This window comes from Molothrus ater, chromosome 5 (genome assembly GCF_012460135.2).
Source record: "Molothrus ater isolate BHLD 08-10-18 breed brown headed cowbird chromosome 5, BPBGC_Mater_1.1, whole genome shotgun sequence".
Classification (NCBI taxonomy): domain Eukaryota; kingdom Metazoa; phylum Chordata; class Aves; order Passeriformes; family Icteridae; genus Molothrus; species Molothrus ater.
In genome coordinates this window covers 2,490,307-2,516,823 of record NC_050482.2, presented here as the reverse complement: position 1 = coordinate 2,516,823, position 26,517 = coordinate 2,490,307, and the positions used below count along the sequence as shown (strand labels likewise).

At 40.4% G+C, this 26,517-nt stretch overlaps 1 protein-coding gene across 2 annotated transcripts in view; it reads right to left on the bottom strand.

Annotated features, from left to right (window-relative positions):
• CHCHD3 (coiled-coil-helix-coiled-coil-helix domain containing 3) overlaps nt 1–26,517 on the bottom strand; it is a 144,785-nt gene that overhangs the window by 58,313 nt on the left and 59,955 nt on the right. The window contains exons 5-6 of one of the 2 annotated variants that reach the window (XM_036401498.2): nt 2,200–2,214; nt 1,239–1,322 (exon numbers count right to left, since the gene is read on the bottom strand). In XM_036401498.2, coding sequence (XP_036257391.1) covers nt 1,239–1,322; nt 2,200–2,214 — 99 coding nt within the window. The remainder of the gene's footprint in view (nt 1–1,238; nt 1,323–2,199; nt 2,215–26,517) is intronic. The other variant, XM_036401499.2, reaches the window with a different exon arrangement.

Sequence of the window (26,517 nt, the reverse complement as noted above, 5' to 3'; positions counted from 1 at the left end):
TCCACACTAAGACCCCAGAAAAATCCAGTTTGGATAAAATCCCACTGAAGGTTTTTCCTCTAACACCAAGCCAGTTATGGGAGAAAAAGGAAAGTGTCCTGTGAAGTTTTTTAATGCAGGATCTTAATTTTTAATTAAAATATATTAAATATTTTTAATATATGTTTAAATAATGCACTGATTTAGAATCATTAAAGTGATTTTCCCCATCCTTTCAAGCTCTTTTTCATTGCCAAGAACATGGGACTTCATTAATGTCATCTTCACAAAGAGAGGACAAAACACCGACACGGTATCGGATGTACCCTTGATTTAAAATATTCATTAAGACCAATTACACACCCTGATAATTTATGCAACATGTTCTTCCTCCTAATCCAGAAAAACAAGGAGTTTTCTTCTGGCCTGCTAAGCTGTATCAATGAATATGAATCTTGTTAGCAATTTTCACAACCAACTAACACAAAAAAATCGGAATTAATCACCAATAGATAAGCTCAGGAAGAAGGCAGAGGGGTAAAGGAGGCAAATGTATTCAAGCTGGAGGTTACAACCAACCTGGGAGCCAGGAAATGATGACAGCAGTAATTATTTGAAATTAACATCCTATAAAATAATACCCTGTAAAGAATAGGAATGTTAACAGCAATATGTTAAGCCACTGTAAGCAAGTCCCACAGCTTCCCAAGCTGCTCTCTACAGTTTAATTTCAAGTCTGTGATGAGATAAAGACACAGAAGTGCCTTTTAAACACGGCATAAACTTGGAATTAAAATTAAACTCTCCGTGTACTGATGGAGGAATCACTAATTCCACCCACTGAAAGCAGAAATTCGCTATGTCCCTTCACACTTCACTTTTTTTTTTGTTGTTATTTTAACTTAAATTATTTTACTTGGTGACACTTCTTCATTTCCACTGGCTCTTCATCAGCGTTGGGATAAAATAACCTCATTATTTCATTTTTCTGTCTGTAATTACTGTGACAGATGAAATCCCACGGCAAATGTGAGAACTTTGTTAGGAAAGAAAACAAATATTCTCCCATCAAACCTTCCACCTTGTCAATATTAAGCCAGAAACAGCAGCAGCAATACAAAAATAACCCTTCTGGCCAGAATTTTAATCTTTCTCTCCTTAAAAAAGTCATCTTGTAAATATAACCAGGAGCAGAAATGAACAGAAAGGGGAAAAAAAAGGGGAAAAATGTTCATTAAAGGGGAAAAAAAAGGTTTTACCCTCTCTTCCAGCCGAGCCAGCTGCTCTTTGTAGTAAGCATCGTGTTTCTTCAGCTCCCTGTCCTTCTCTTCCAGCTGCCTGGCCTAAAAAAAAGGAACAGAATAATAAAAATATTGAAAATATCAAGGATATTATCCATAGTTCTGGGCTTTTTCCTCCCCTCCTCAACAGCTCTGCCCAAGTTTGCCCAAATGGATTTGGAACCATCACCAGAATACACCAGGCTGGGATTTATTTTTGGTTTTAATTTGAATTAACTTGGCAAATCACTTCTGAATTTAATAAAACCTAATTCTAAACAGGTGGATATTTGGGAAAACAAAATCCTTTTATATATTTGCTAAAAAGTGCATCCAAAACTCTCCTGTCCTGTTTAATTAGGAATCACTCCTCTGGAAACTCCCAGAGTGGTTGAAGTATTCACTAATACCACGGGATCACTCCCATGTCCAATAATCTAAAATAATACAGAATAATTTAAAATATTTATCTTTTCAATCCCAATATGACCTGAGTGTTCTTTTAAGAGATACTGCTCCCAGCAAATTGATGGTTTTGGCTTTTCATCTGCAGTATTTCCCATTTTCCAGGATTAAGGGGACTCATTAAAAATTAGAAAATACATTTTAAAAGCACACATGCACAGAGGAATTTATTAAATATATATAAAGCTCTAAGTCCTGCAGTGTAAATAGCAGACAAGTGATTTTTAACAAGCTAGGAAGGATTTAACACCTAAATTATCAGTGCAAATACTTTCCAGGTTCAGCATTTTTTAATAAAATATCTTAGTGACTAATAATCATCTAATAAAGGGCATTACAACAATTACACCACAGATTGTACAGATACAAGATTTGATTCCCTTTGTCAAGACAAATCTTTTGGGTTTTTTAGCAAACACCCAAGGAATACATTAAAAAGTTTGGATTTTCCTTGTTTCCTCATTCAATTCCTTACCTTTGCTTCTATGTCCTGAAGCATGTAAAAAAATGTTAAAATTCAAATTAAATTTATTTTATCATCGTGAACAGAAAGAATGCAAAAAAACTCCACCACATGCATTTCAGGTGTACCTGGAAAAATGCAGAAAACTACTTGGAAATTGCTGGGGTTTTTTGTGCAACTTCCTCAAGAATACTCTAAAAAAACATATTTTGGATGAATTAAACTCTGCCAGCCTCTCAGAATTCCATGGAGCACGTGCCCTGTCCCCCAGCATTTAAATCAGCCTTGCCTCATTAATTACAGCTTTTCCAGAGCTCATCCCATGAATTATTCCACAGCCAAATTCCCATGTTCTGTATTGGTCACAGTTTGTTTCTCCTTACAGACAATCTCTGATGACGCCCCAGATCCAGCGGTTATAGAACCTCTAAAATTCACTGCAGGTTTTGTGTCCCCCCAAGGTCATCCTCTCCCAAATATGGATTCATGGAATGGTTTGGGTTGGAAGGGACCTGAAAAATCATCTCATTCCAACCCCAACACCTTCCACCATCCCAGGCTGCTCCAAGTCCTGTCCAATCTGGCCTTGGACACTTCCAGGGATCCAGGGACAGCCACAGCCTCTCTAGAAACTTGTGCCAGAACACCTCATATTCCAGATCTCATATTCCAGATCTAATATTCCATAGCTCATATTTCATATCTCATTTTCTAATGAGATATGAAATATGAGTTATGAAATATGAGCTATGGAATAGCTATGGAATATGAGCTATGGAATAGCTATGGAATATTAGAAACATTCCATATCTAATATTCTAAATCTCATATTCCAGATCTAACATTCCATATCTAGTATTTCCTATCTTACATTCCATATCAAATATTCCATATCTCACATTCCAGATCGAACATTCCAGATCTAATATTCCATAGCTCATGTTCCAGAGCTAATATTCCATATCTCACATTCCATATCTCATATTCCATATACCATATTCCAGATCTAACATTCCAGATCTCATAGTCCAGATTTAATATTCTACATCTCATATTCCAGATCTAACATTCCAGATCTCATTTTCCACATCTCTTATTCCACCTCTAATATGCCATTGGTCATTATACAGATCTAACATTCCCTATCTCATATTCCAGATATCATATTCCATATCTCACATTCTATATCTCATATTCCAGATCTAACATTCCATATCTAATATTCCATATCTTACATTCCATATCAAATATCCCATATCTCACATTCCATATCTCACATTCCATATCTAACATTCCATATCTCATATTCCAGATCTAACATCCCATATCTCATGTTCCATATCTCATATTCCGTATCTCACATTCCAGATCTCATATTTCGTATCTCAAATTCCAGATCTCATATTCCATATCTGCAAGGCATCTCCATGGGTACCCATTGCCAATATTCCATGTTTGACCATCCCCTGATCCCCAAAGCACAGAAGATCTCCAGAATATTCCTGATGTTCAAAACAGGCTAATGACAAAGAAAACATATACTGAATATTCCATAAAGCTCAAGAGAACTCAGTTAATGTTTAGTTCTTACATTCCAACCGCGTTCCCCATGATTCTATCCAAGAGCTGGAACTAAAACTGACTTTGGAAAGGCAATGGGATGGAATAAAACCTAGGGGAGAACCTCCTGACTGGATTCACTCACCTCATTTCTGACAATTCACGAGGGCACAGCTTTGCAGGGTGTAAAGCACAACAGGTCAAGGGCACGGAAACGACAGAAGAGACAAAACCCATCCTTATCCTCCAGGATTTAAGCTGAGCTTAATCCTTTTCCTCTGTCTTGCTGTGTTCCCTGATCACAGTATTCCATTTATTCCAAGGATATCCCTCCAAATGGATGATTTTGCTCTGGAAATTTGATTAACTTGGGAAAGTTGGGTTGATTTTCAGCTTTGGTTCCCTGGGACCTCCCAAAATAATTAATCATCAAACCAGCTGGATTTTACTGCTCTGCAGTGACACTGCTCACTGTGGTGATCTGTCACTGATAAATATACTATAGTATATTTATAGTATATATATATATATATAAAAAAAAATATATTTATAGTATATATTTTCTATATAATATAGTATATATAGTGGGTGTATATATATATAGTATATATAGTGGGTGTATATATATATATATATATATATATATATATATATATATATATATATATATGTATATATGTATATAATATATAGTGTATAAAATACTAAATAATCTGTTTATCCAAAGGCTTGCTTCCCTGTGTTGTGAAAGTAACTGGAAGATTTGGTTGGCAGGTAAGAAAATCAGCAAAAAAGAGTTTCTTCCACCCCTAACACTTGTACAGCAACGCAGACACAGCAAAGTTCAAATGAATTAATAATAAATAAAATTATTCATTTATACAGGAGACTATAAATATGCCAACAGAGGAGAACTGAGTGCCAAAATAAAAACCTGTAAAGTAATATTATATTTATGGGGCTGCAGCAACAAGATCCTTGTGAATGTCAATGAGCTGCAAGAAAATAATTAAGAACAGCCATGTTTTCAATTAGCTGAGTGCTGCACTTCAGGTGTAAATGAGGTACTGGAACAGGTTGGTTGTTTCTTCATGAAAAGGTCTGACAGACAAAACCTTTGCTTGGGTGTTTTCTAAAGAAAAACCACCCAAATTTAATACCCAAACCAGATCACTAATACTGAATACAGGTTCTTCACAATCACGGAGAAATTGGACCAAGATTTGAAGGCCAACCTGGGTTTTGTTTTCAAAGGTAGCACCTGGATTTGGACAGCTCTGGTAGGAGGTGCCATCTCTGGAAAAATGGATTTCTTCCCTACAAAAAAATTCCAGGAATCACCTTGTACCTGACTGCAGGGTACCAGCAGAGCCATCTGGGACAAAACCAAGCTCTTCTCACACTGGATACAACAAAAAAGCATTTATTTTGTCCTCTGTGAGGGAGAACAGAGGAACAGTTGAAAACTTATGTTTAATAATTAAATTTTAAAATTAAAAAAAGGAATCTACTGCTGGATGCAACAAGATTCCAAGTGTGTGTGGTCATAAATGGCTATTTTTAAGGTGAAGATAAAAAAAAAAAACATTATCAGGTGGTTGCATGCAGGTTTGTAGGCAGATTTCAGACTCAGCTCCTGAAGCCTTTGGCAGTCCCAGGTTTGGAGCTGCCCCTCAGCACAGAGTCCAAACTCCAAATTCATTAATATCCCAAAAATTCACAGTGGAACTGCTGAGATGTCTCCAGTTTGGGTTTTTCTGGGAAAAGAACAATCTGCCTCAAAAGAAGACTGCAGTTTGAATTTATAAATTAACATCAGCCAGGTGAAAGTCCCTTGAAGATCTTGCCTCAGGCTCATCTCACCAAACATCAGGGGATGGGGCAGGTGGACACCAAGGGACTGGTGACCTCCCAAGGCACATCCAAGGATTCCAGACCCAGCTTTGGGGCTGAGGGCTGGAAGAGCTCCTGTCACATCAGGTTTGTGAGGGAAGATTTTCCAAAGGAAATGCTGACCACAGCAATGAGGGCTCCTCTCCTGGGAAAGCCCACATGGAGTGTCTGCAGGTCTTGGGATGAGCTTGAAGGAAAAATGAATGGATTAAAGTTTAAAAGGAAGTGGTGGCAGCTCCCTAAGCACCATCCCACAGGAGATCTGCTGGCAGCTCAGGATGGGTGGGAACAAGAGAGATCTCAAAACATCATCTTCATGATCTTCTCAAAACATGATCTTCTCAAAATACTGTCTTCTCAAAACATCATCCTCTCAAATCATGATGTTCTCAAAAGCACCATCTTCTCCAAATATGATCCTCTCAAAACGTGATCTTCTCAAAACACGATCTTCTCAAAAGCACCATCTTCTCCAAATATGATCCTCTCAAAACATGATCTTCTCAAATCATGATCTTCTCAAAAGCACCATCTTCTCCAAATATGATCCTCTCAAAACATGATCTTCTCAAATCATGATCTTCTCAAAAGCACCATCTTCTCCAAATATGATCCTCTCAAAACGTGATCTTCTCAAAACACGATCTTCTCAAAAGCACCATCTTCTCCAAATATGATCCTCTCAAAACATGATCTTCTCAAAACACGATCTTCTCAAAAGCACCATCTTCTCCAAATATGATCCTCTCAAAACGTGATCTTCTCCAAACATGATCTTCTCAAAACATCATCCTCTCAAAACAACATGATCTTCCTCCACCACGTTGTTGGAGGTTTTCCATGTCTTTTCCAGCCTGAGGTTTGCTGGATGAGCATAGTCACGGGTTAGAGCTAGGTGTGAATTCCAGAGCTGGGAATTCAGGTCCAGGCTGTGAGTGTCACATTGTAAAACAGTTTTTGGGCATTTCATAAATCGTGGTTTGGGCTGGAAGGGACCTTAAGGATCATCTCCCAAACCCCTGCACAAGCAGAGACATCTTCAACTCCATCAGGCTGCTCAGAGCCCTGTGCAGCCTGACCTTGGATGTTTCCAGGGATCTGACATCCACTGAATTCCTCTCCCACTCACCCAGGTACGGCCCTGTGCCTCCACGTTTGCACAGATAAAATCAGATAAAGCTTCATTATTTGCATAAATTATTATGATCAGAAAAACTACTCTCCTCTTCCACTGCATGGTGTGTCCCAAGAAAAATAATTCCCAATTTCCACATTTAATGCCCCAGTTTTAATTTTTAACCTTCTGTTTCAGCATATAAATACACTCATCATACTGAACAGGCAACACCAGGAACTTATGGATATTCTTGGGAACTGATGCTGGTCCCTTCCCCCTCAAAGAATTCCTTTTAAATTATCAGTACACACAAAATCATCCCTAAGCACAAAAAAATCATGTGGACACATCACTTGAAAAGAGGGATGTTCATTTCCACTTGTGAAGGTGGAGAATTGTTAGGAATTGGAAATGGCAGCACCAATAATGCATCATAAAACGGAGTCTTTGACAAGTGTAATTAAAACAAGCTTTTGTAATTACCACTAAATGTGCTACAGTACATTTTCTAAAAATAATGAAGTCCTAAAAGAGTGAGTCGAGCAGATAAAAAAGATCACATTGAGAGGAGGAGGCTAATGGAGAAAATTAAAAAATTGAATTTATGAACAAGTAAAGATCTAGTGTAGAACAGAAGATGTGACAAGAAGCTTCATTTACTGAATCTCATTATAGACCAAAGGAGAAAAACAGAAATGTACAAATGCCAAGAAAAGAGTTACAGATTCCAATCCAAATGTGAGTCATGGGAACATGCACAGGAAAACCCACAGGAAAGTCACTCTCCACCAAGGCAGAAATTCATTGAGGTTGTTGCTCCTGATGCCCTGTGGAGGCTGAGCTAGGGCAGAGGCTGGGCAGAGTCCCAGAATAAAGCAGGGATTCATTCCAAGGATCTCCTCCATGGATGCACCTTGGGCAGCACCAGAGCCCAGCCAGGGCTGCACCCAAGATGAACCAAAATGGCCCCAAAATGCACCAGCGCTCCCGGGGTCTCTCCCTGGGATCAGTTCTGCTCCATTTGCATCTTGCAGTTCATTGTCCCATTCCAGCTTCAGCCCCTGCAGTCCCACCCTGCTTGTTTTTCTCTCTCCAGCCCACGGGGTTTGTGCTCTTGGGCTGAGATTTGGGTCATTTGTCCTTGGTGCCCAGCTGGAGCAGGAATTGTTTTGTCTCCCTGCTCTGTGCACAGAGCTCACCATCCCATAATATGAAGCCCAGACCCACACACTAAAACAGCACAGAATGTGAAAAATATAAAAGCTAAACCCTGAGCCATCACCCTCACCAACAAGAGCTTCTCCTATGCCAGAATAAAAAGCTGAACAAGGAAAACCTCAGAATCCCTCAGGCTGGAAAAGCCCTCCAAGATCATCCAGTCCCAGCTGTGCCCAATCCCCACCTTGTCCCCAGCCCAGAGCTCTGAGTGCCACCTCCAGGCATTCCTTGGACACCTCCAGGGATGGGGACTCCAAATCCCCCTGGGCAGCCCCTCTAGGTCGTGGGACACTGGAGGAGGAGGTGAATGATGTAGGGAGAGCAGACACACCCAGAGAGACCCCAGAAGTTGCATCCCCAGGGCTGCGTCCAGCTGGGGTTTGAGAACTTCCCAGCATGGAGACAGAGAAGCTCTCCCGAGCCTCCTCCATCTGCAAGGTCCTTCAGACCCCATGAAGGGACAGGGCCCATGGGGCAGAAGCAGCAGGAGGGAAATTCTGAGTCACCACTCACTCGAGAGGACCCCGGGTTCTTCCAGCCTGATTTATTTTATGATCCTACCCCAAAACAAGGGCAGAAAAATCACACACTTGCACCAAGTGAGCAGAAATGAACAATTACAGAATCCCAGCCTGATTTGGGGTGGAAGAGACTTCCAAGATCACCTTATTCCAACCCATTCCACCAGCCCAGGTTGCTCCCAGCCCGGGTTGCTCCAACCCATCCTTGTACAATATCAGCACTAAAGAAAAGCAGCCACTTCTCACCAAACTCCCAGTGAACCATCTGGTTAGCTCAGCTTCAAAACAACAGACTCTGAAGACTTGATTTCCTTGCAAATAAAAATTAAAATACACTCATGACTATTCTAGTGATTAGCAACAGGCAGAAAAGCCTCATGTTTCCATCCAACCGTGGTTCAAAGGAAAAAGAGACGCTGAAAAAAATCTGAATTACATCTCTGTGTGTCACTGGGAATGAAAGAGAGGCATGACTTATTCCTGAAACTCCATCCATGCTTTTCAGTCAGCCAACACAATCCAAGGAGATCAAACATTTTAAAGACTATCTGTACTGCTGCCAGGTATTTGTAGCAATTCAAATATTGTCTCTAACCGTGGCTGACAGCTTCTGATGTTTCAGTCATATGTCAAATATGGAGTTTTTCACTAAACTGAAAGAAGCAGACTGCTCCACATGAGCCAAAGTGGATGAAACAGAGCAAGAGGACCGTTATCCTGTAAAATTCAGGGAAAAAACTGACAGCAAACTGATTTAGGACTGTGTTCTACTTCCATCTTTGTTCTTACACTGCTATTGTAGCAAACCATAAATATTTTTGCCATTTTTTACCGTGTTCAGAATTGGTATCAATGATGATTTTACAGAAATACTTTTCAATTCCTGGATTAAACAACAGAAGGGTAAAGAAAAGTTATTGCTAAGCACAGTGAGCCAATATTTGATGCATTTTTAAACCAAACATGATGTAAAACAAAGCAAAACATAAGGAAGTACTGCCCTTCCAAAAATTCACCACTGAAATCCAAAACCAAGCCAGAGAGAAGAAATTTGCACCTCAGTTGCCTCATACCCAAATATTCAGAGAAAATGTGTAAATTTGAGCTTTCCACCTAGGGCTCTTCATTCTTGTGTCCAAACTCCAGCACTATTTATCAACAATGCTGTATTATCATCATTTTAAAAGCCCCAATTCTCCTGCTTTGCAAACTGAAGAGTCAATGGAATGCACAGAAAGAGTGAAATAATTCTTAGGGATGCAGCATTAATAAAAGCAATAAAAATTCACCACCTCATTGAAGGCACTTCAAAGCCAATCTCATTTGGAATCCCATTGAAATCCTCCTGTATTTTGTGTTTATTAGAGGCCTCTCAGCATCAGGGGCCATTCTCCAGGGTTATTTTCCATCTGTGAATATCCCAGTCCTTCTATCAAGTGACCCAAACTCTGCATGAATTGAGATCATTCCCTCCCAGCACAAGGTGCCTCATTGCTCAATCTGTGATCCTGAGAACCAATTCCCACTGAAGGCAAAAAGTGACAATGCCCAAGGAGGGAAATCCACTTTGGAATAGCAAATAAGAGGACATTTATTGCTGCTCTGCTATTCAAGGGATTGATTTCTGCTCAAGACAAAGAACTGAGCCACTTGTAATTACATCAGGTGTTTCTCAGTTTGAAAGATACAACACAAGCAGAACCTTCATCTTTAGATGTTCAAAAAGGCACTAAAAATAAAGATATCTGTTGTCTTAAAGGTATTTTAGCTGTGTTTTTTGGAATTTTGATCTTGTTAAATTGAATTCTTCTATCTAGTAATAAACAAACCATCAAAACTTATTGATTCAATCTCAAATTATGCAGCCATTTTATTTCCCAGAGATTTTTCTATTCAGCTGGAGAATAAAAGAATTGTAACCAGCAGGTAATTTCAGACTGCAGATGTAACTCAGAAACAAATTCATCTCTAAACAGAATATTTGACTTAACAGGGAAATTCAGGGATTAGCCTCAGCATTGCCAAGGGAAGATAATTTTGGTGAACTTTTGGAAAGTCCAACTTTCCCCAAAGACCTTTTGGCACTGAGACTCACAAAAAATTAATGTGGTAAAGAAAATATTTACACTAGTGGTGTGTACATATATCAAACTAAACATTTATCCCAATTAATAAGTCAGTTTTTAGCTCTGTTTCATTTTTTCCAGCACTCTGAAAACTCAATTCAAACAATTAACAGGATAGTTTGCAGTTCTTCACTTTATATCCATAAAATATTTAACTAAGTGTGAAAATCCTAAGTTAATACCATGTAGTTACCATAACTCTCTAAATTACTACCTACAAACAAAGACCCAGCAAACCCCTGGGAAAGTGGGAGAACACAGCAGGATTTAATGCTCTTTGTATTTTAATTACTAAATTACAACGCTGGTCTTTCAGCATTTTCTTTCAAGACTGAACAACTTATTCTGAAGTAAAAGCACCAGAGAATTATTACCTTGAGTGGAAGAGCTCTGAAAGGGGCTGGGATTGATTTATGCATCGATTATTGGTGAGCATTTCCCTTTTATATAATCCTATAACACGTGTCATTGAATTCCTGTGTCCAACTTCCACTCACTGCACTTTGATTTCTCTTCTCATTTGACTTCAGAGTCTCCAGGGCACAGCCTGGAACTCACTACACATCTGTGCAGTGTTTAACAGAATTAAGCTTCAAGCTCTGCTGCTGTTTGTGTTATTCTAACAGAAATAAATAATATTCTAAGCACTGAAAATATTCAACTGGATGGGAAAAGCTGATTTAATGCAAGACAGAAAGGGAAACAAAGACTTGAGCTTTGTGAAGACCATAGTAAAAAAAAATGACAATAATTTTTGGTTTTAATAAATGATAATAATTTTTGGTTTTAATAAGCCCTTGCCCTGTTCAGATGGTGAATGTCTGAGTGTGGCAGGAGTTTGGGAATGGGCAACTGAACAAACCCTCAAAATTATGAATATAATTAAGTAATTGAAGGCAGGAAAAACAGGGAAGAGAGAGACTGATGCTGACATTTCTATTCCATGCTCTGACATCCCTGTCATGAACATTTGCTGACACAACATTTAAAGGGTTTAACACTGCAGGGATTGTTCCAAAAACATGGTTCTACATGGTTCTACTAAAACATTTACACAGTTTAGTGTAGATTTTTGTCACACCTGGAAAGAATAAAGCAGCTGCCCAAGAGGATATTCAAAAAAAATTCAATAGCACAGAAAAATATTTCTATTAACTCTGTGCATAATTCTTATGCACAAAACAATGTAAAGCAAATAATAATGAACTTCAATGAAATCCTCAAGGTTTTCATGGAAATTACTGCATTGGAATGGCCAAAAAGGTCAAACCAGAGAATTTCATGGCAGGTAAAATCCCAGAAGGGTTTGGGCTGGAAGGGACCTTGAAGTGCCACCCCTGCCATGGCAGGGACACCTTCCACTACCCCAGGGTGCTCCAAGCCCTGTCCAATCTGGCCTTGGACATTTCCAGCAGTGGATTCCAATGAGGATGAGTGGAAAATAATTTGGAAACAAAAGTCAGCACCAGCCAGGTGAAGCTTTTTTATCCTGAATACAAATCCCCAGAGAAAAAAAACTTGATTTTCCCACAGAAACAGCCAAGGCAAACTTGTCCAGTGTGTTAAAACAGCAAAATAAAAACAGGAGGAGATTTAGGAAGAAAAGGGGAAGGAGAAGACAGCACCACATTGAGATCACAGGATTTGATAGAAATAAAATTCAGATCCTCCCAGAGCTCTGATCACTCTCTGTGTATTTATATTCTGGTCACTGCAGAGAAAGTTTTGGAAAAAAAAAAGCTGGAGATATATAAAGAGCAAACCCCTGAGAAGAGCTGTGTGTACAGGAGAGAGGTACACAAAATAATTAAATGTTCAGAGAAGGTGAGCCAGGCTCTCCTATTTACTCCCTCTCATAATACAAGACTGAGGAAATATTCAGTGAACAGTGAAATTGAAAAGCAACAAATTTGAAACCAATTAAATGCATAATTAACCTGCAGAACTCATTGCCACAAGTTATCAGCGAAGCCGATCGCTCAGCAAAACCTGAAAAGTTGAGATGTTGGTATCACCTCTGAAAACACCCACTTTTGCCTTTAAACTGCCTCAGACTCTGGATTCCTTAGAGCATCAACCATCCCTTAATAATATATTGTTATTTTAAACAATGAACAACACTGAAATGTGGCATGTGTCAATTATTTGAGATCATAAGCAGAAGGAAACTCCAAGGAACTAATTTATTTCTGGTGGTGTCTGACAAAAAACCTGATTTGAGTCCTAAATTTCAGCCCCTTTCAGCTGCTGTGATGCTGTATTTACACAGCCAGGAAAACAAAATAAGTTTAAAACTGACCTTGCCAGCTTTTTATACCACACTCAGGATGAGAATTTATGTGGGGATGACAGATCCACACCCAGAGCTTTGTGCAGAGCTGCCTGTCCTTGTTTGGGGCAGCAGCTAAAGGGGGTGAGAAACTGCTGGGAAATGGAACTCAAGGTACAAAACTACAGAATCTCATCAGCTGGGAAAATAAAGAGTTAATGAGGAACTTAAAACTGCTGAGCCACAAACCCTGACTGCATCCAATGGCTTGAGCAAGTCTCTGCTCAGTGAATTTCCCAAAATCAGCCTCATCATCCCGAACCCAAAGAATTCCAGGCAGCAGAAAGAGCAATTTCCAGCCTGAAAAAGAACAAAAGTGCTGAGGAGCACATGGGAGACAGGGACAGGGATTCCATGGCCCAGGTTCACCAAAGGAAAGCACCACTGCTGCTCCTCAGGCTTCTCCCTTCCCACTTCCACTCTGGGAGAGGAGAAGGACCCAGAGAAAACTCAGAGCCCCTGCAGGGGCTCCAGGAGAGCTGCAGAGGGCCTGGGGCCAAGGCCTGCAGGGACAGCACCCAGGGAATGGCTCCCAGTGCCAGAGGGCAGCCAGGGATGGGATCTTGGCAATGAGGAATTCCTGGCTGGGCTGGAATTGCCAGAGCAGCTGGGGCTGCCCCTGCATCCCTGCAATGTCCAAGGCCAGGCTGGACACTGGGGCTGGAGCAGCCTGGGACACTGGGAGGTGTCCCCACCCAGGTTATCCATGGTGCCCTTCCTGCATCTCCTGAAGATAACCCCAAAACTGAGGAAGCACCATCCCATACAGGAGGATGAGCCGTGCCCTCGGGTCAACTCCTTGTGCAGCCTCAGGAAAGATTTCTTGTCTTTTTTTCCTTTCCTTTCCTTTCCTTTCCTCTCCTCTTTCCTTTCTCCTTTCCTTTCCGTCCTCTCCTCTCCTCTTTCCTTTCCTCTCCTTCCTTTCCTTTCCTTCTTTTCATTTTTTTCCTTTTCCTTCCTCTCCTTTTCCAGGCTCCCAGGGGCACCTGCCAGGAGTCTGAGTTCAGTCTGTGCAGAGTTTGGAGGCTCCACAATCCCTTCGTTTTCCAAAGGAACATCATTATTTTAAGACTTTTTATTTTTTTTTTCTGTTGTGGGTAAGAGCATCTGGAAGGGAAACAAACACTTAAAAGTGCTTTCTAAAAAAGAGGTTTCATCCCAGTCAATAGGATGCTTCAGGAAAATAGAAGCTGCCAAGCCCTTCTATAATAATGGAGAAAAAAACCCCCACCACCCTCTTTTGGGAGTTGCTAAAACATGTCAATTTTTATACAATCTCTCTTTTTTTCTACCCAGCGCTGTGAGTGCTCAAAAGCAAAGCTCTCTGCTGGATTTGTGAAGTGTAATTTTTTTTCCTGCATGCCTCCAATCTATTTGTCATGCAACACAGGCTGTCCTAGCCCACAGTGAGAATTAATGCTTAATTTTCTAAACGTGGAGAGACACACCAACTATTTGCACAAGTAATGGCACTGGTATTTGCATGAAATTGAGAATGGCAAAGAATTGTTCAAATTAGATTAATTTGGAAATGATAGAAGAGTTACAACTTTGCTCTGTCCTTTAAGAGGAAGAGAGAAAATGTGCAGAACAAAACATGACTGATCATAAATAGAGGAAAAGAGCTCATAAAATGTTTATTCAGCCTTTAGAACAGAGTACACGACACCCTGCAGTGATTCAGGTTATTCAACAAGATGTGGCTCTGCAAAGAAACAGGAAAAACACCTGGGTGGGATTGAAGGAATTCTTCCCTGGGAGGGCGGGGAGCAGCTGGGGCTGCCCCTGCATCCCTGCAATGTCCAAGGCCAGGCTGGACACTGGGGCTGGAGCAGCCTGGGACACTGGGAGGTGTCCCTGCCATGGCAGGGGTGGCACTGGATGGGCTTTAAGGTCCTTTCCAACCCAAACCATTCTGTAGTTTCATGAATGAAGGTGGAAAATGTGGATAGCGAGGCACTGGATGGTGAGGCTGGAGAGGGGCTGGGAACACAAACCCTGAGAGGAGCCCCTGAGGGAGCTGGGGGTGCTCAGCCTGCAGCAAAGGAGACTCAGGGCTGCCCCCATCGCTCTCTGCAGCTCCTGAAAGGTGCCTGTGCTCAGCTGCCCTTGGGCTCTTTCTCCAGCAGCACTGACACAGCCAGAGCACACAGCCTCGAGCTGTGCCAAGGGAAATTCAGGTGGGAGGGCAGGAAAATGTTGTCATTATAGTGCAAGAGCTCTATTGTCTTTACATTGCAAGGGTTCCATATTGCCAGAGCTTTGTACCTCCTTGATGGTTCTTGTAGGCAGCTCCTCTAGGCACTGACTCTTCCTCTCCTCACAGCAGCCAACTGACTCCAGCTCCCACCAATCCACTCTTTTACACCACTGCTCTTATTGGCTACAGCTGTGGCCTGTTAACATCAGGCCTGCTCCTGATCTTTAGTAATTGGTTCAGCTGCAACTCTTTAGGGGGTAAGATTACATTCTATACCACCTTCATTTACCCATACTGTATCCCCCTACAGGAAAAAGCTTTTCCAGCAAGGGGAATAAAGTTCTGCAATGGCTGCCCGGGGAGGTGGTGCAGTCCCCAGCCCTGGGTGTGTTTGACAAGCCTGGATGTGGCACTGGGTGCCAGGGCTGGGCTGGACTCCATGGCCTTGAAGGTCTCTCCCAACCCAGGGATTCTGGGAATTCTGTGAAATTCTGTGATTCTGGTCATTCTGTGCAATGCTTTTCCTGGCACCATGGCAGGTCCCACAGGCAGTCACAGGCCCAGAGAGCTCAGCTGGTGTTGCCCAACCACAAAGCTTCCAGAGGATGGAGTGTTTTGTTCACATACATGTCCACAGCAAATGTGGAAAAAACCAGGTTCCTAAACAAATCTGGAGTCTCCTCCACCTCTGTTTGCAAGTCTATGTCCTGTTTGATGGGGGAGATTCAGTTTTAGCACACAGCACCCTGTGGATGTACCTCAGACTGGGTGCCAGGGGCTGGCTGAGCTCTTGGGGCTGGGCTGGACTCTATGACACTGAAGGTCTCTCCCAGCCTGGTCATTCTCTGAATTGTGTGGATGATCTTCAAGTTCCCTTCTACCACACTCCAAAGAAATTCATTCTCCTTTTTAATAATTTTAGGGCTAGAGGAGTAACAAATACAGTGGAGGTTTAAGAGATTTCAGAAAGAAATTTCAAAAGGGGGAAAAAAATACTTCTTTGCAACACAGAAAACAAGAAATTATATTACATCTTTTATATATAGCTATAATTACATTTAATTGCCTTGCTACTATCAGTAAGTTATCCCATCCATCAGCATGGTAACTCAGATATTCAAGTTCACCTGACACTCTAATTAACACAGATACCCATGGATGGAGAGGCTAAAAAACCTGGTTTTCCAAGAGAAATCCCACTTTTCTCAAAATAATTTTCTTTTATTTTTATTAATAATTTCTCGTTTCTTATTCTGTAGCAATCTCTGACCATCCAAAGTGATATAAAAATTATTTACGTGCAGGAAAATACAGGAATCTTCTGGTGCATTTGGAATTATGGAATCACAGAAAGGTTTGAGTTGAAAGGGATCTGGAAATTCATCTCATTCCACCCTGACCATGGCAGGGACACCTCCCAGTGTCCCAGGGCTGCTCCAGCCCCAGTGTCCAGCCTGGCCTTGGGCATTGCAGGGATGCAGGGGCAGCCCCAGCTGCTCTGGCAATCCCAGCCCAGCCAGGAATTCCTCATTGCCAAGATCCCATCCCTGGCTGCCCTCTGGCACTGGGAGCCATTCCCTGGGTGCTGTCCCTGCAGGCCTTGGCCCCAGTCCCTCTGCAGCTCTCCTGGAGCCCCTGCAGGCCCTGCAATGTGCTGGAAGCTCTCCCCGGAGCCTTCCCTTCTCCAGGGGAGCACCCCCAGTTTTCTCCATGGCAGAGGGCTCCAGCTCTGTTTTGAAATACAGACAAAATCTCTATTTTACCTTTCCAAACCCAGCCAGTTCCTGGCAGTGACAATTTTTCACTCCCTTCTTTATCCCATGGAGCTCTGGCAGGCACTTCCTCCATTCCATCCCATTTCTAGGTAGACAGGGCTGTATTTTCCATGCCCAAGTTAAATTGTGTTTGGGCACTGAGATCCTGACCAGGAAGCTCTGGTAGAAGCAGAATTGTCATTCCTGCCAGTGCTCCCAGAAAAGCTGGAATTGGGACTTCCCTGGTATGTGGAATATCATCCCTGGTGCAGAAATTCAGCTGCTGTAAACTGAAATTCAAGAGAGTCTTATTTGCTCCTGTGGAAGTTTAATATGTAATACAGAATGAGCAATAATCTTATTTAATGATGGGGAAAAACCTTTCCAGTGCTGCCAGAAATTCCAGAGGAAAGCTGGAATTGGGACTCTCTGGTAGCTGGAATATCACCCCAGGTGCAGAAATTCAGCTGCTGTAAACTGAAATTCAACAGGGCCTTGTTTTATTTAATGATGGGGAACAACCTTTCCAGTGCTCCCAGAAATTCCAGAGGAGACTTGGAATTAGGAACCTCTGGTATGTGGAATATCACCCCAGGTGCAGGAATTCAGCTGCTGTAAACTAAAATTCAAGGTTTGCTCCAGTGAAAGCTTAATATGTAATACAGAGTCAGCAATAATCTTATTTAATGATGGGGAAAAACCCTTCCCAGAAATTCCAGAGAAGACCTGGAACTGGGAATCTCTGGTATGTGGAATATCACTCTTGGTGCAGAAATTCAGCTGCTGTAAACTGAAATTCAAGAGTGTCTTATTCGCTCCTGTGAAAGCTTAATCTGTAATACAGAATGAGTAATAAACTTATTTAATGATGGGGAAAAACCTCACATCTCCTGAAACTTGACTGGAGTTGATTAAGAAAAAACCAGACACAGCAGTTTTGCCTGAAATTTAAGCTGTGAGGGTTCAAAATCTTAAGAGAAACATGAATTTTCAGTTTTCTAAATCTGTACCAAAGAGTCCAAGCTGCACATGGTCTGTGCTTCACATAAACAGAGCTGCTGCATCAATGAAGACTCAAAAAAACCCTAAAAACCCCAAAAACTGAGATAAAATCAATGAGCAATGCTCAGAGTGAAATCTGCCTATTCAAACCAGACATTTTATTTTTATTATGTTTGATTTTTTCCTCTCAGGGAGTTTAGAGGTCTCACCTTTCAGTGCTTTTACTTCTGCCAAAGTCTACATTACTCTAAAAACCAGAGAAATATTCCAGACAACACAAGGAATAGTTTTATTTTTATTCCTAAATCCATATTCTAGCAGCAAACAGGCAGATTTTCAATGGAAGTATTTAATGTTCAGGATACTCAAATGAAATGAGAGTCAATAATGGAGCTGTGGTCAAGTGACATAAAAATGCAGGCAGGAATTTGGAATTCTTAATTCCACCAAAATTAAGCTGGAAAAAGAACAGGTGAATTTTTTTGTGTGTGCTTTAGGCACACAGGTGGATTTTTTCCTCACTCTGAGTATAAAATTTTGACCATCTGTGTGTGTGATTAGATAGAAATATATTTGTATTATTTATAAATGTATTCATTATTTATAAATGTATTTATTATTTGTTTATGTATATTTATTTACATTTATATAATTTTAAATTTTATTTATAAATATAATTATTTATATTTATGTTTATACTTAATTTACTACCTAGCTACAAATCTACCCCTGAATTCTGTGGGACCAAAGCCAGACATTGATACTTTTACAGGGGTTTTTTTTGTTGCTTTTTAATATAACAGGGAGTATCAAAACCCCTGAATATTTGATTTCCTCTTTGCTCAGCTCCTCAAAAAACTCCAAAGCTTTAACACAAACATTCCCAAACTGCTCAAAAGTGACAACAATATTTTAAATTCAATTTTTTGGTACAACAGAAAAGCAAATCTGAAGACAAAGATTCACCCTTTAGGGGTTTAAAATTGTACAAAATACCTGATAAGGGTGCAAGCACAGGGACCCTCAGCATGCTCTGAGCTCCATGAGAGGAATCACTTTATCCTCCTATTCCCTGAATATAATTTAGATTTTCTGTCTATTATTTAGAGGAGGAATAATTGTGCCAAGGATTTTATTGCCCCCTCTGCTTGCAGATGTATTTACATGGGAAAAAAATTTAAAATTTCATCAAAGTTGGGTAGCAGAGATGGTAAAACCCCAACCACAGCTCATCTCCTGCTCCTGAGATGTTCTCAGAGCAAGACTGCTAAATCAGAAGACACAGAAATGAAAGAATTATGGAAAAATGAAAATAAAATGGGGAAAAAAAAAAGATGGATCTGGAAAAGGTGACAAAATCCCAAATTATGGCTCGAGAACCTGATCTACCAAAAAAAACCTGGGAATTGCAGCTGGAAGAAGGAATTTTCTTCTTTTCTGGTGGATTTTTTTTTTCTTTTTTTAAGCTTTTGATGGATTTGTAAAAATTCAGATGCACCCACAGCATGAGGAATGGGAGATACAATCCTGCTGCTCTTTTCCCCAGGATGTCTGCAGTAAAATGATTTCTAATATTTCCAGAGGTACAAAAAAAAACCCAAAAAACCAGGTGTGGAATGCTCAGAAATTCATAATTACTTTTGTAAGCAATTCAAAGATTGCCTTGGAATTAAAAAAAAAAACCCTCTGGATAAAAAGGAATAAAAACATCGAAGAGAATAAGTTAAATGGAGTAGGTTAATAATTTGTATTATCTTATCACTGAGGTTTAGACAGCCATAAACCCATAATGGCAAGGAAATTTAGATTTAAAGGAGAAATTACATCTATAACCTTACCCACTTGCCTGAATATTAAATTTTTAAAAAATTAATGATCTGCTTATGAAAAATACCAGCTCAGAAGCATCTTAGCACAGTGCAGGGGGAGGCTGGATCCCCATTTATTGTGGAACCATTCCCACTAATGGAAGCACTCTGGAATTCCATCAATAAAAGTCATTATCATAAAACCTGGCTCCACTCTGCCCCTACTCCCCTTCTCCCCAAAACATTGATTTATTTAGGAAAAATTATTTACATTTGACACCAGTGCCCACATTTGGGACAGGTCTCAAGCATCACTTCTGGCTTAAGAGCCAAATTCAAGGGATCCTCTTTTCCAAAATGCCTTAAAAGCTTCAGGAGGAGCAAAAATTCTGTCAAATAATCAAGTTACAAACACTCCTTATTTAACAGCTTTGAGTGATTCTTGTTAGCACAAATTCTTCCTGCCTTAAATAAACCACAGAGGTTTTTGTTTGTTTGTTTGTTTTTAGAACTATGGAGTCTATTTTTATGTAGAAATATTAAAAATATTAAAATTAAAAAGCCAAGCACTCAGCATGCAACAAAATCCAGCCATGCAAGCTCCACATGCCCACAGAGAGATCTAAGGCAGGAACAAATTAATTTAATCTTATTATTTGAAGGTCCAGGACTGGAGAGAGCTGCAGAACATTTGTGGGGAACCTGTGTCACTCTGATCTGCATTGTCACAGAGAAAGCTTTCAAATTAAAACCATTCCTAATAAATGAAAGCAGGGCAGAGAGCTCTGAGGATTAAATGTGTTCAGGAGAGTCAAAGGGTGAATATAAATAAAAATAAGGATTTTCTACAGTGCTCTCCCACCATGGCAGATCCTTATTTTTCCAGAATTTTGTCCTAAATTTATTTTTAATCACTACATCCATGATAGCCATGGTGGAAGGAGGAATGCACAGTAAAATATCAGCTGCACCTGGTGTCATTCTGCCCCAACTCCAATGCAACTGTGACTAAGAATTCAATCAATCCAGAAACAGAAGCAGGAACTTTTCTGTTCTAAAATTAAAAATCAGAGGGCAGGAGTTTCATTTTCCCACCTGTTAGTACAGCAGGGTTAATTAAATCCATTCCTCTGTATTTCAGTCTCTATTTCCAGAAAGAAAAACTGGCAGTGATAATTTTATAGAATCTTTGATCAGCACTGATGCTGGGAATGCAAAGCAATCAATGCTCACTCTTATAAACAACCCAGGTAAAGTATTAAACACATTAAAATTAAAATCTTGTGCTAATTCAGCCTCAGGGTAACTTTGAGTTGGTGTCTTCAAAACTTATTTTCATTAATTTTCTGTGCTCCAAGCAGTTTCTTAGTGGTGATCATGTGAAGATTTCCACCAAAAGCCAACAAAAAATCGTAATTCAAAATATAGATTTGGGGAGACATTTTTGTTTTCATTGGATTTGGTTTGGGGTTTATTTGGGTTTTACTGGTTGGGTTTTTTTCTCAGAATTAAACTTTTTTTCACTGTTTTAATATCCCCATCCCTGGAAGTGCCCAAGGCCAGGCTGGATGGGGCTTGGAGCAATCTGGGATGGAGGAAGGGGTGTGTGGTTATTGTGGTTATTAATTGTTGTGGTGTTGTTGTGGGTCTAAGGATGAGGTGAGAGGTGAGAATTGACTCCAAGTTCTTAGAAGGCTGATATTATATTATTATATTATATTATATTATATTATATTATATTATATTATATTATATTATATTATATTATATTATATTATATTATATTATATTATATTATATTATATTACATTATATTACATTATATTACATTACATTATATTCTATTACATTATATTATATTACATTACATTATATTACATCATATTATATTATATTACATCATATTACATCATATTATATTATATTACATCATATTATATTATATTACATGATATGATATGATATGATATGATATGATATGATATTATATTATATTATATTATATTATATTATATTATATTATATTATATTATATTATATCATTAAAATTATACTAAAGAAAGAGAAAGGAGACATCAGAAGGCTAGGAAAAAAATGAATAATAAAAACCTGTGACTGACCAGAGAGTCTGACACAGCTGGCTGTGATTGGACATTAATTAAAAACAATTCACATGCTGGGTAAACATTTCTTTAAATCACATTCCAGAGGAGCAAACATGGAGAAGCTGAAGCTTCCCAGGAGAAGAAATCCTGACAAAGGGATTTTTAAAAAATATGACAATAACAGGGGTGGAAGGAGATGACCCCAAAGATCCCTTCCAACCCAACCCATCCTGGGATTCTGACTGCTAAAAACAAATTTTGAGGCAAACCAAGCCCTTTTAGCTGAGCCAGGTTTAGCAGGTGTGGCACTGGATGATCTCTAAGGTCCTTCAACCCCAAACCATTCCATTATTGTCTGAAATGAAAACAAGTTTTGATAAAAAATTCCTTCCTCTCACCTACACCTTTGTGCCCATGAAATACTGCAGACATGGTGGTGACAAGTCCAGCACACTCAAACCATAACAATTTCTCTCTTTTCACTCCAATTGTGTTTAATTATTATCTTTTCTGGGCACAACTGTTACAGGGATGACACCCAAACGATCAGGGAAGGTCATGTAAAAGGAAATTAAAGGCAGGAACAATGATTATGGACGGAAGGCTCAGCTTGATGAAGCTCATTCTCTGAAATTATTCCTTATCTCAGCCCCCATCAGCACCCACCAGCTCCAGTTCCAGCCTGCTTTCCTCCAAGAAATTTTTATTATTAGCTGCAGCTCTTAATATTAACTTTGCTGAGGTAAAAACAAGCTGATCTAGACAGAGTCATGTTTTGAAATTAAAGAGCCATTACAGGTCATGCTGGAAAATAAAATGAAGGAAGAAATTCTGTGTACAAAAGGTCTTTCCCAACCACTGAGTTAAAGAGCCTGAAAAAAAATTGCAATTTCAGGTAATTCTGTGCATTTGGAAGGACTGGCAAGAAGTGTTAAGATAAAGAAATCTTCCAGACACACAAAATGCATTCCTGTAGGTGTAGAGTTCCTCATGGGCACTTTATTAAAAAAAAATCCAAAACTAAAATACCTGTGCTGGGGACAAAGGGGTTCCATGGAGTGGTTAGTGCAGGGCTGGAATTGCTAAACTGTCACCCACAGGTTTTAGCTATCCATGAAACCAGCCAAAATTATGGGTTTTGGGAAAAATTACATCTTTAAAACTATTCTTTTCTTTTCAAGTACAACATATTATTGGTTTAAGTCATGTTCATTTTCTTTTTATTATACTCAATTTGATTTTCAAAGGAAGAAATACTTAAAAACAATAAAGAATTGCTAAAATATCTGTAAATATATTAAATAATATAAAAATCTTTAAAAAAATCTTTAAATATATAAAAATCTGTAAAAAGCTGTAAAAATATTTTTAAATATTTAACTCAATATCGGTTGTACTCTGCTTATTTTCACACTCTCCAGCTTGAAAATAAATTCCCCCATAAGCAGAAAAAGAAATGAAAGACAACTAATAAGGGGGGGAAAATTCTATTTGCTTTTTGAACTATTTTTTCTCAAAGCCTGTCAGTTTGCAGCCCCTCAAAGCCTTCTCTGACTAAAGACATGAATGAAGAATTCTGGAAATGAAAGCTGGAATGTTGCTGCACTGCAGGGATTTGCCACATGGGGGATCCCAAAGTGAGTGGACTTGAAAGGAGGTCAGGGGGAAAAGCCATGGGATGATGGCATGGAAAAGGGGGAAAATTCAGGGTTTCCATTTAAAAAAGGACAAATCCAAACATGAAAATGTGTTGTTCACTAAGCAGCTTTAGAAAAATATCCTCTTTTTTCCCCTCCTCTGAAGCCAGAGCTATACAGGTAAATTGCTTCTAGCAGTATAAAATAACAAAAATTCCATAATTTTATTGATTTTCAATATTTGAATCTTTTCTATTTTGCAGAGATGTCAACTTAAATATGAATTTTCCATCCGTAAATGGATCCCCACACAGAAATGCATGCATGGGCATTAGCACACATGGCAAATCTCTATTTCATGCTAAATATTTTCACTATTATTTCAAGAATTCACCCTTATTCACACCTAGGAGTAAGTCTGAGCTCTAAACCAAACCAAATTTCATTCTGGAGTAAATTAAATTTTGTTTGACTTCACTGCTGTGGATCTGGGGGTGATAAAGAGGAAGAGGTTTTTGCTAGAACTGAGATTGGTACCAAGAATTTGGGCATTAATTTGTGCTTTTTGTATTCCCTTGAGCATCCCTCAGACTTCAGCAGAGCCCAGCACGCAGGTGGCAGCTGCTCTCAAAGAGAAAAACACATGAAAAGGCCATGTTTAAAAACATTTACTGCCCAAGGGAAGTGAGAGAAGACACGGATAAAAATCCCATTTTTTCATCATTATATGTCAATGCCTGTTTATTTTACTTTGTTACCATTTGGAAGGAGATCTTTCTGAGGCCAGTACTTGATACACACTGCACTACTCTAAGTGGTGTTTTAAAGAGGATTTTAGATCAAAGCCTTGGAATAATTCCATTACAGAATCATTGAATCATTCAGGTTGGAAAAACCTTCTAAGATCATCCAGTCCAACCATTCCCAGCTTTGCCAAGGCCATCACTGCTCATGTCCCCAAGGGCCACCTCCACACGGTTCTGAAATCCCTGCAGGGATGGGGACTCCAGCACTGCCAGGACGGCTGTGCCAGGGATGGACAACCCCTATGGGGAAGAATTTTTCCCCAAAATCCCCCCTGAGGCTGCCCCTGGCCCAGCCTGAGGCCGTTCCCTCTGCTCCTGTCCCTGTTCCCGGCTGTGCCCTCCTGGCAGGGACTTGTGCAGAGCCACAAGGGCCCCCTGAGCCTCCTTTGCTCCAGGCTCAGCCCCTGCCCAGCTCCCTCAGCCCCTCCTGGCTCTCCAGACCCTTCCCAGCTCCCTCAGCCCCTCCTGGCTCTCCAGACCCTTCCCAGCTCCCTCAGCCCCTCCTGGCTCTCCAGACCCTTCCCAGCTCCCTCAGCCCCTCCTGGCTCTCCAGACCCTTCCCAGCTCCCTCAGCCCCTCCTGGTTCTCCAGACCCTGCCCAGCTCCCTCAGCCTCTCCAGACCCTTCCCAGCTCCATTCCTGGACCCTCTCTCCAGCCCCTGCAGGTCCTTCCTGACCTGAGGAGCTCAGAGCTGACCCCAAGATTCCAGGGGGTCCCTCAGCAGTGCCAGCTCAGGGACAGTCCCTTCCCTAACCCTGCTGGCCACTCCATTCCTGCTAAAATCCAGGTGCCATCGGCCTCCTGCCCAGCTGGGCACACCTGGGCATGTCCAGCCACTGTCACCAGCACCCCCAGGGACATTTCCAGCCCCTCTGGCCCAGCCTGTGGAGCTCCATGGGGTCGGTGGGCCCCAAGTGCAGGAGGAGGAGCAGCCCCAGGTCCCACCTCATTCACTCAGACACTGCTCCAGGCATGTCCACTGTCACTGTCACATTTTCTGAAAAATCCCACTGCCAGGATCTCTTCTCCTGGGAAGCTGAGAAGCCTCAGAGAAAGAACAATATTATCTCATTTGCTTCTCCCTGTTTTGCTGCTTTGGAATGTGGCTGGGGATTGTTTACCAAGAGGTGAATGTTTGATTGGTTTCATGTGAATTGTTTTTAATTAATGACCAATCACCATCAGCTGTGTTGGACTCTGAGGAGTCAGTCATGGGTTTTTCATGATCATTCTTGTTAAACCTTCTGTCTGTATCCTTTTTTTTCTTTAGTATAGCATTCTATAATATCATATCATATCAGCCTTCTGAGAACATGGAGTCAGATTCTCATCTCTCACCTCGTCCTGGGGACCCCTCACAATCTCAACAATCCACCGACTCCAAAATAGGAATTTTGTGGCTTCACTAATCAGTATCACAAAGCTGGTCCCAAATAAACTCTGGCTGCTGCACCAGAGTAGACCTAACCCAAAAATACAACCATGAGCAACATCTTACAACTCCCCTGAGCAGCCTCATGGTGAAAAGCAACAGGCTCCCAATTCCCACTTCAGTCAGAGCTTAGTCCTTGCCTAGGAGTCACTAAAGCTCCACACAAAGCTGCAAACCATGGCAGATGTTAATTCCACATCCTCTGCTCCGAAGGCAATCCAAGCCTTCCCTAAGCTCATGGTGCTGATTCATTTTAGGCTGGGCTTGTACTGGTCTTGCTCTCTCTGTTCTAACACTCAGTTGTCATTGTACACTGGATTTCAACAATACAAGGACTGTGTTTTTCTCATTTATCAGCAAAATTTCACATAGATCTTCACACCATAAATTGCTACTGTGTTCTATCCCAGGGAAAAAAAAACATTTCAATGAATAGTGTGAGATAATGTACTTAATTATATATTTAACTTGCAAAAGCCCTTTGAGAGCCCTGGAGATAGAATTCATTCTATGGAAGCTCTCTTTATTAATAAAAGTACTTATACCAATTACTTTGAACTTCTATAGACAGTGCCTTATTTCAAACTATTTTAATCAATTCTCACAAAATCTCTTGGCAACGGCCTGCAGAAGTACACAGAGGCAAGGGAGCCGTGGTGCTTCAGTGGAGCTACCAATTCTTTATGTTTATTATTCATCCTTGCTATGCTTTTTAATTAATCACACAAAATAAAATGTGGTTTGCCAGCCTCCAAGTTCTCCTTTATTAAAAAAGTGATTACATCCAGTAATCTGGAGTTAATATTAGAAAGGCTTAGAGA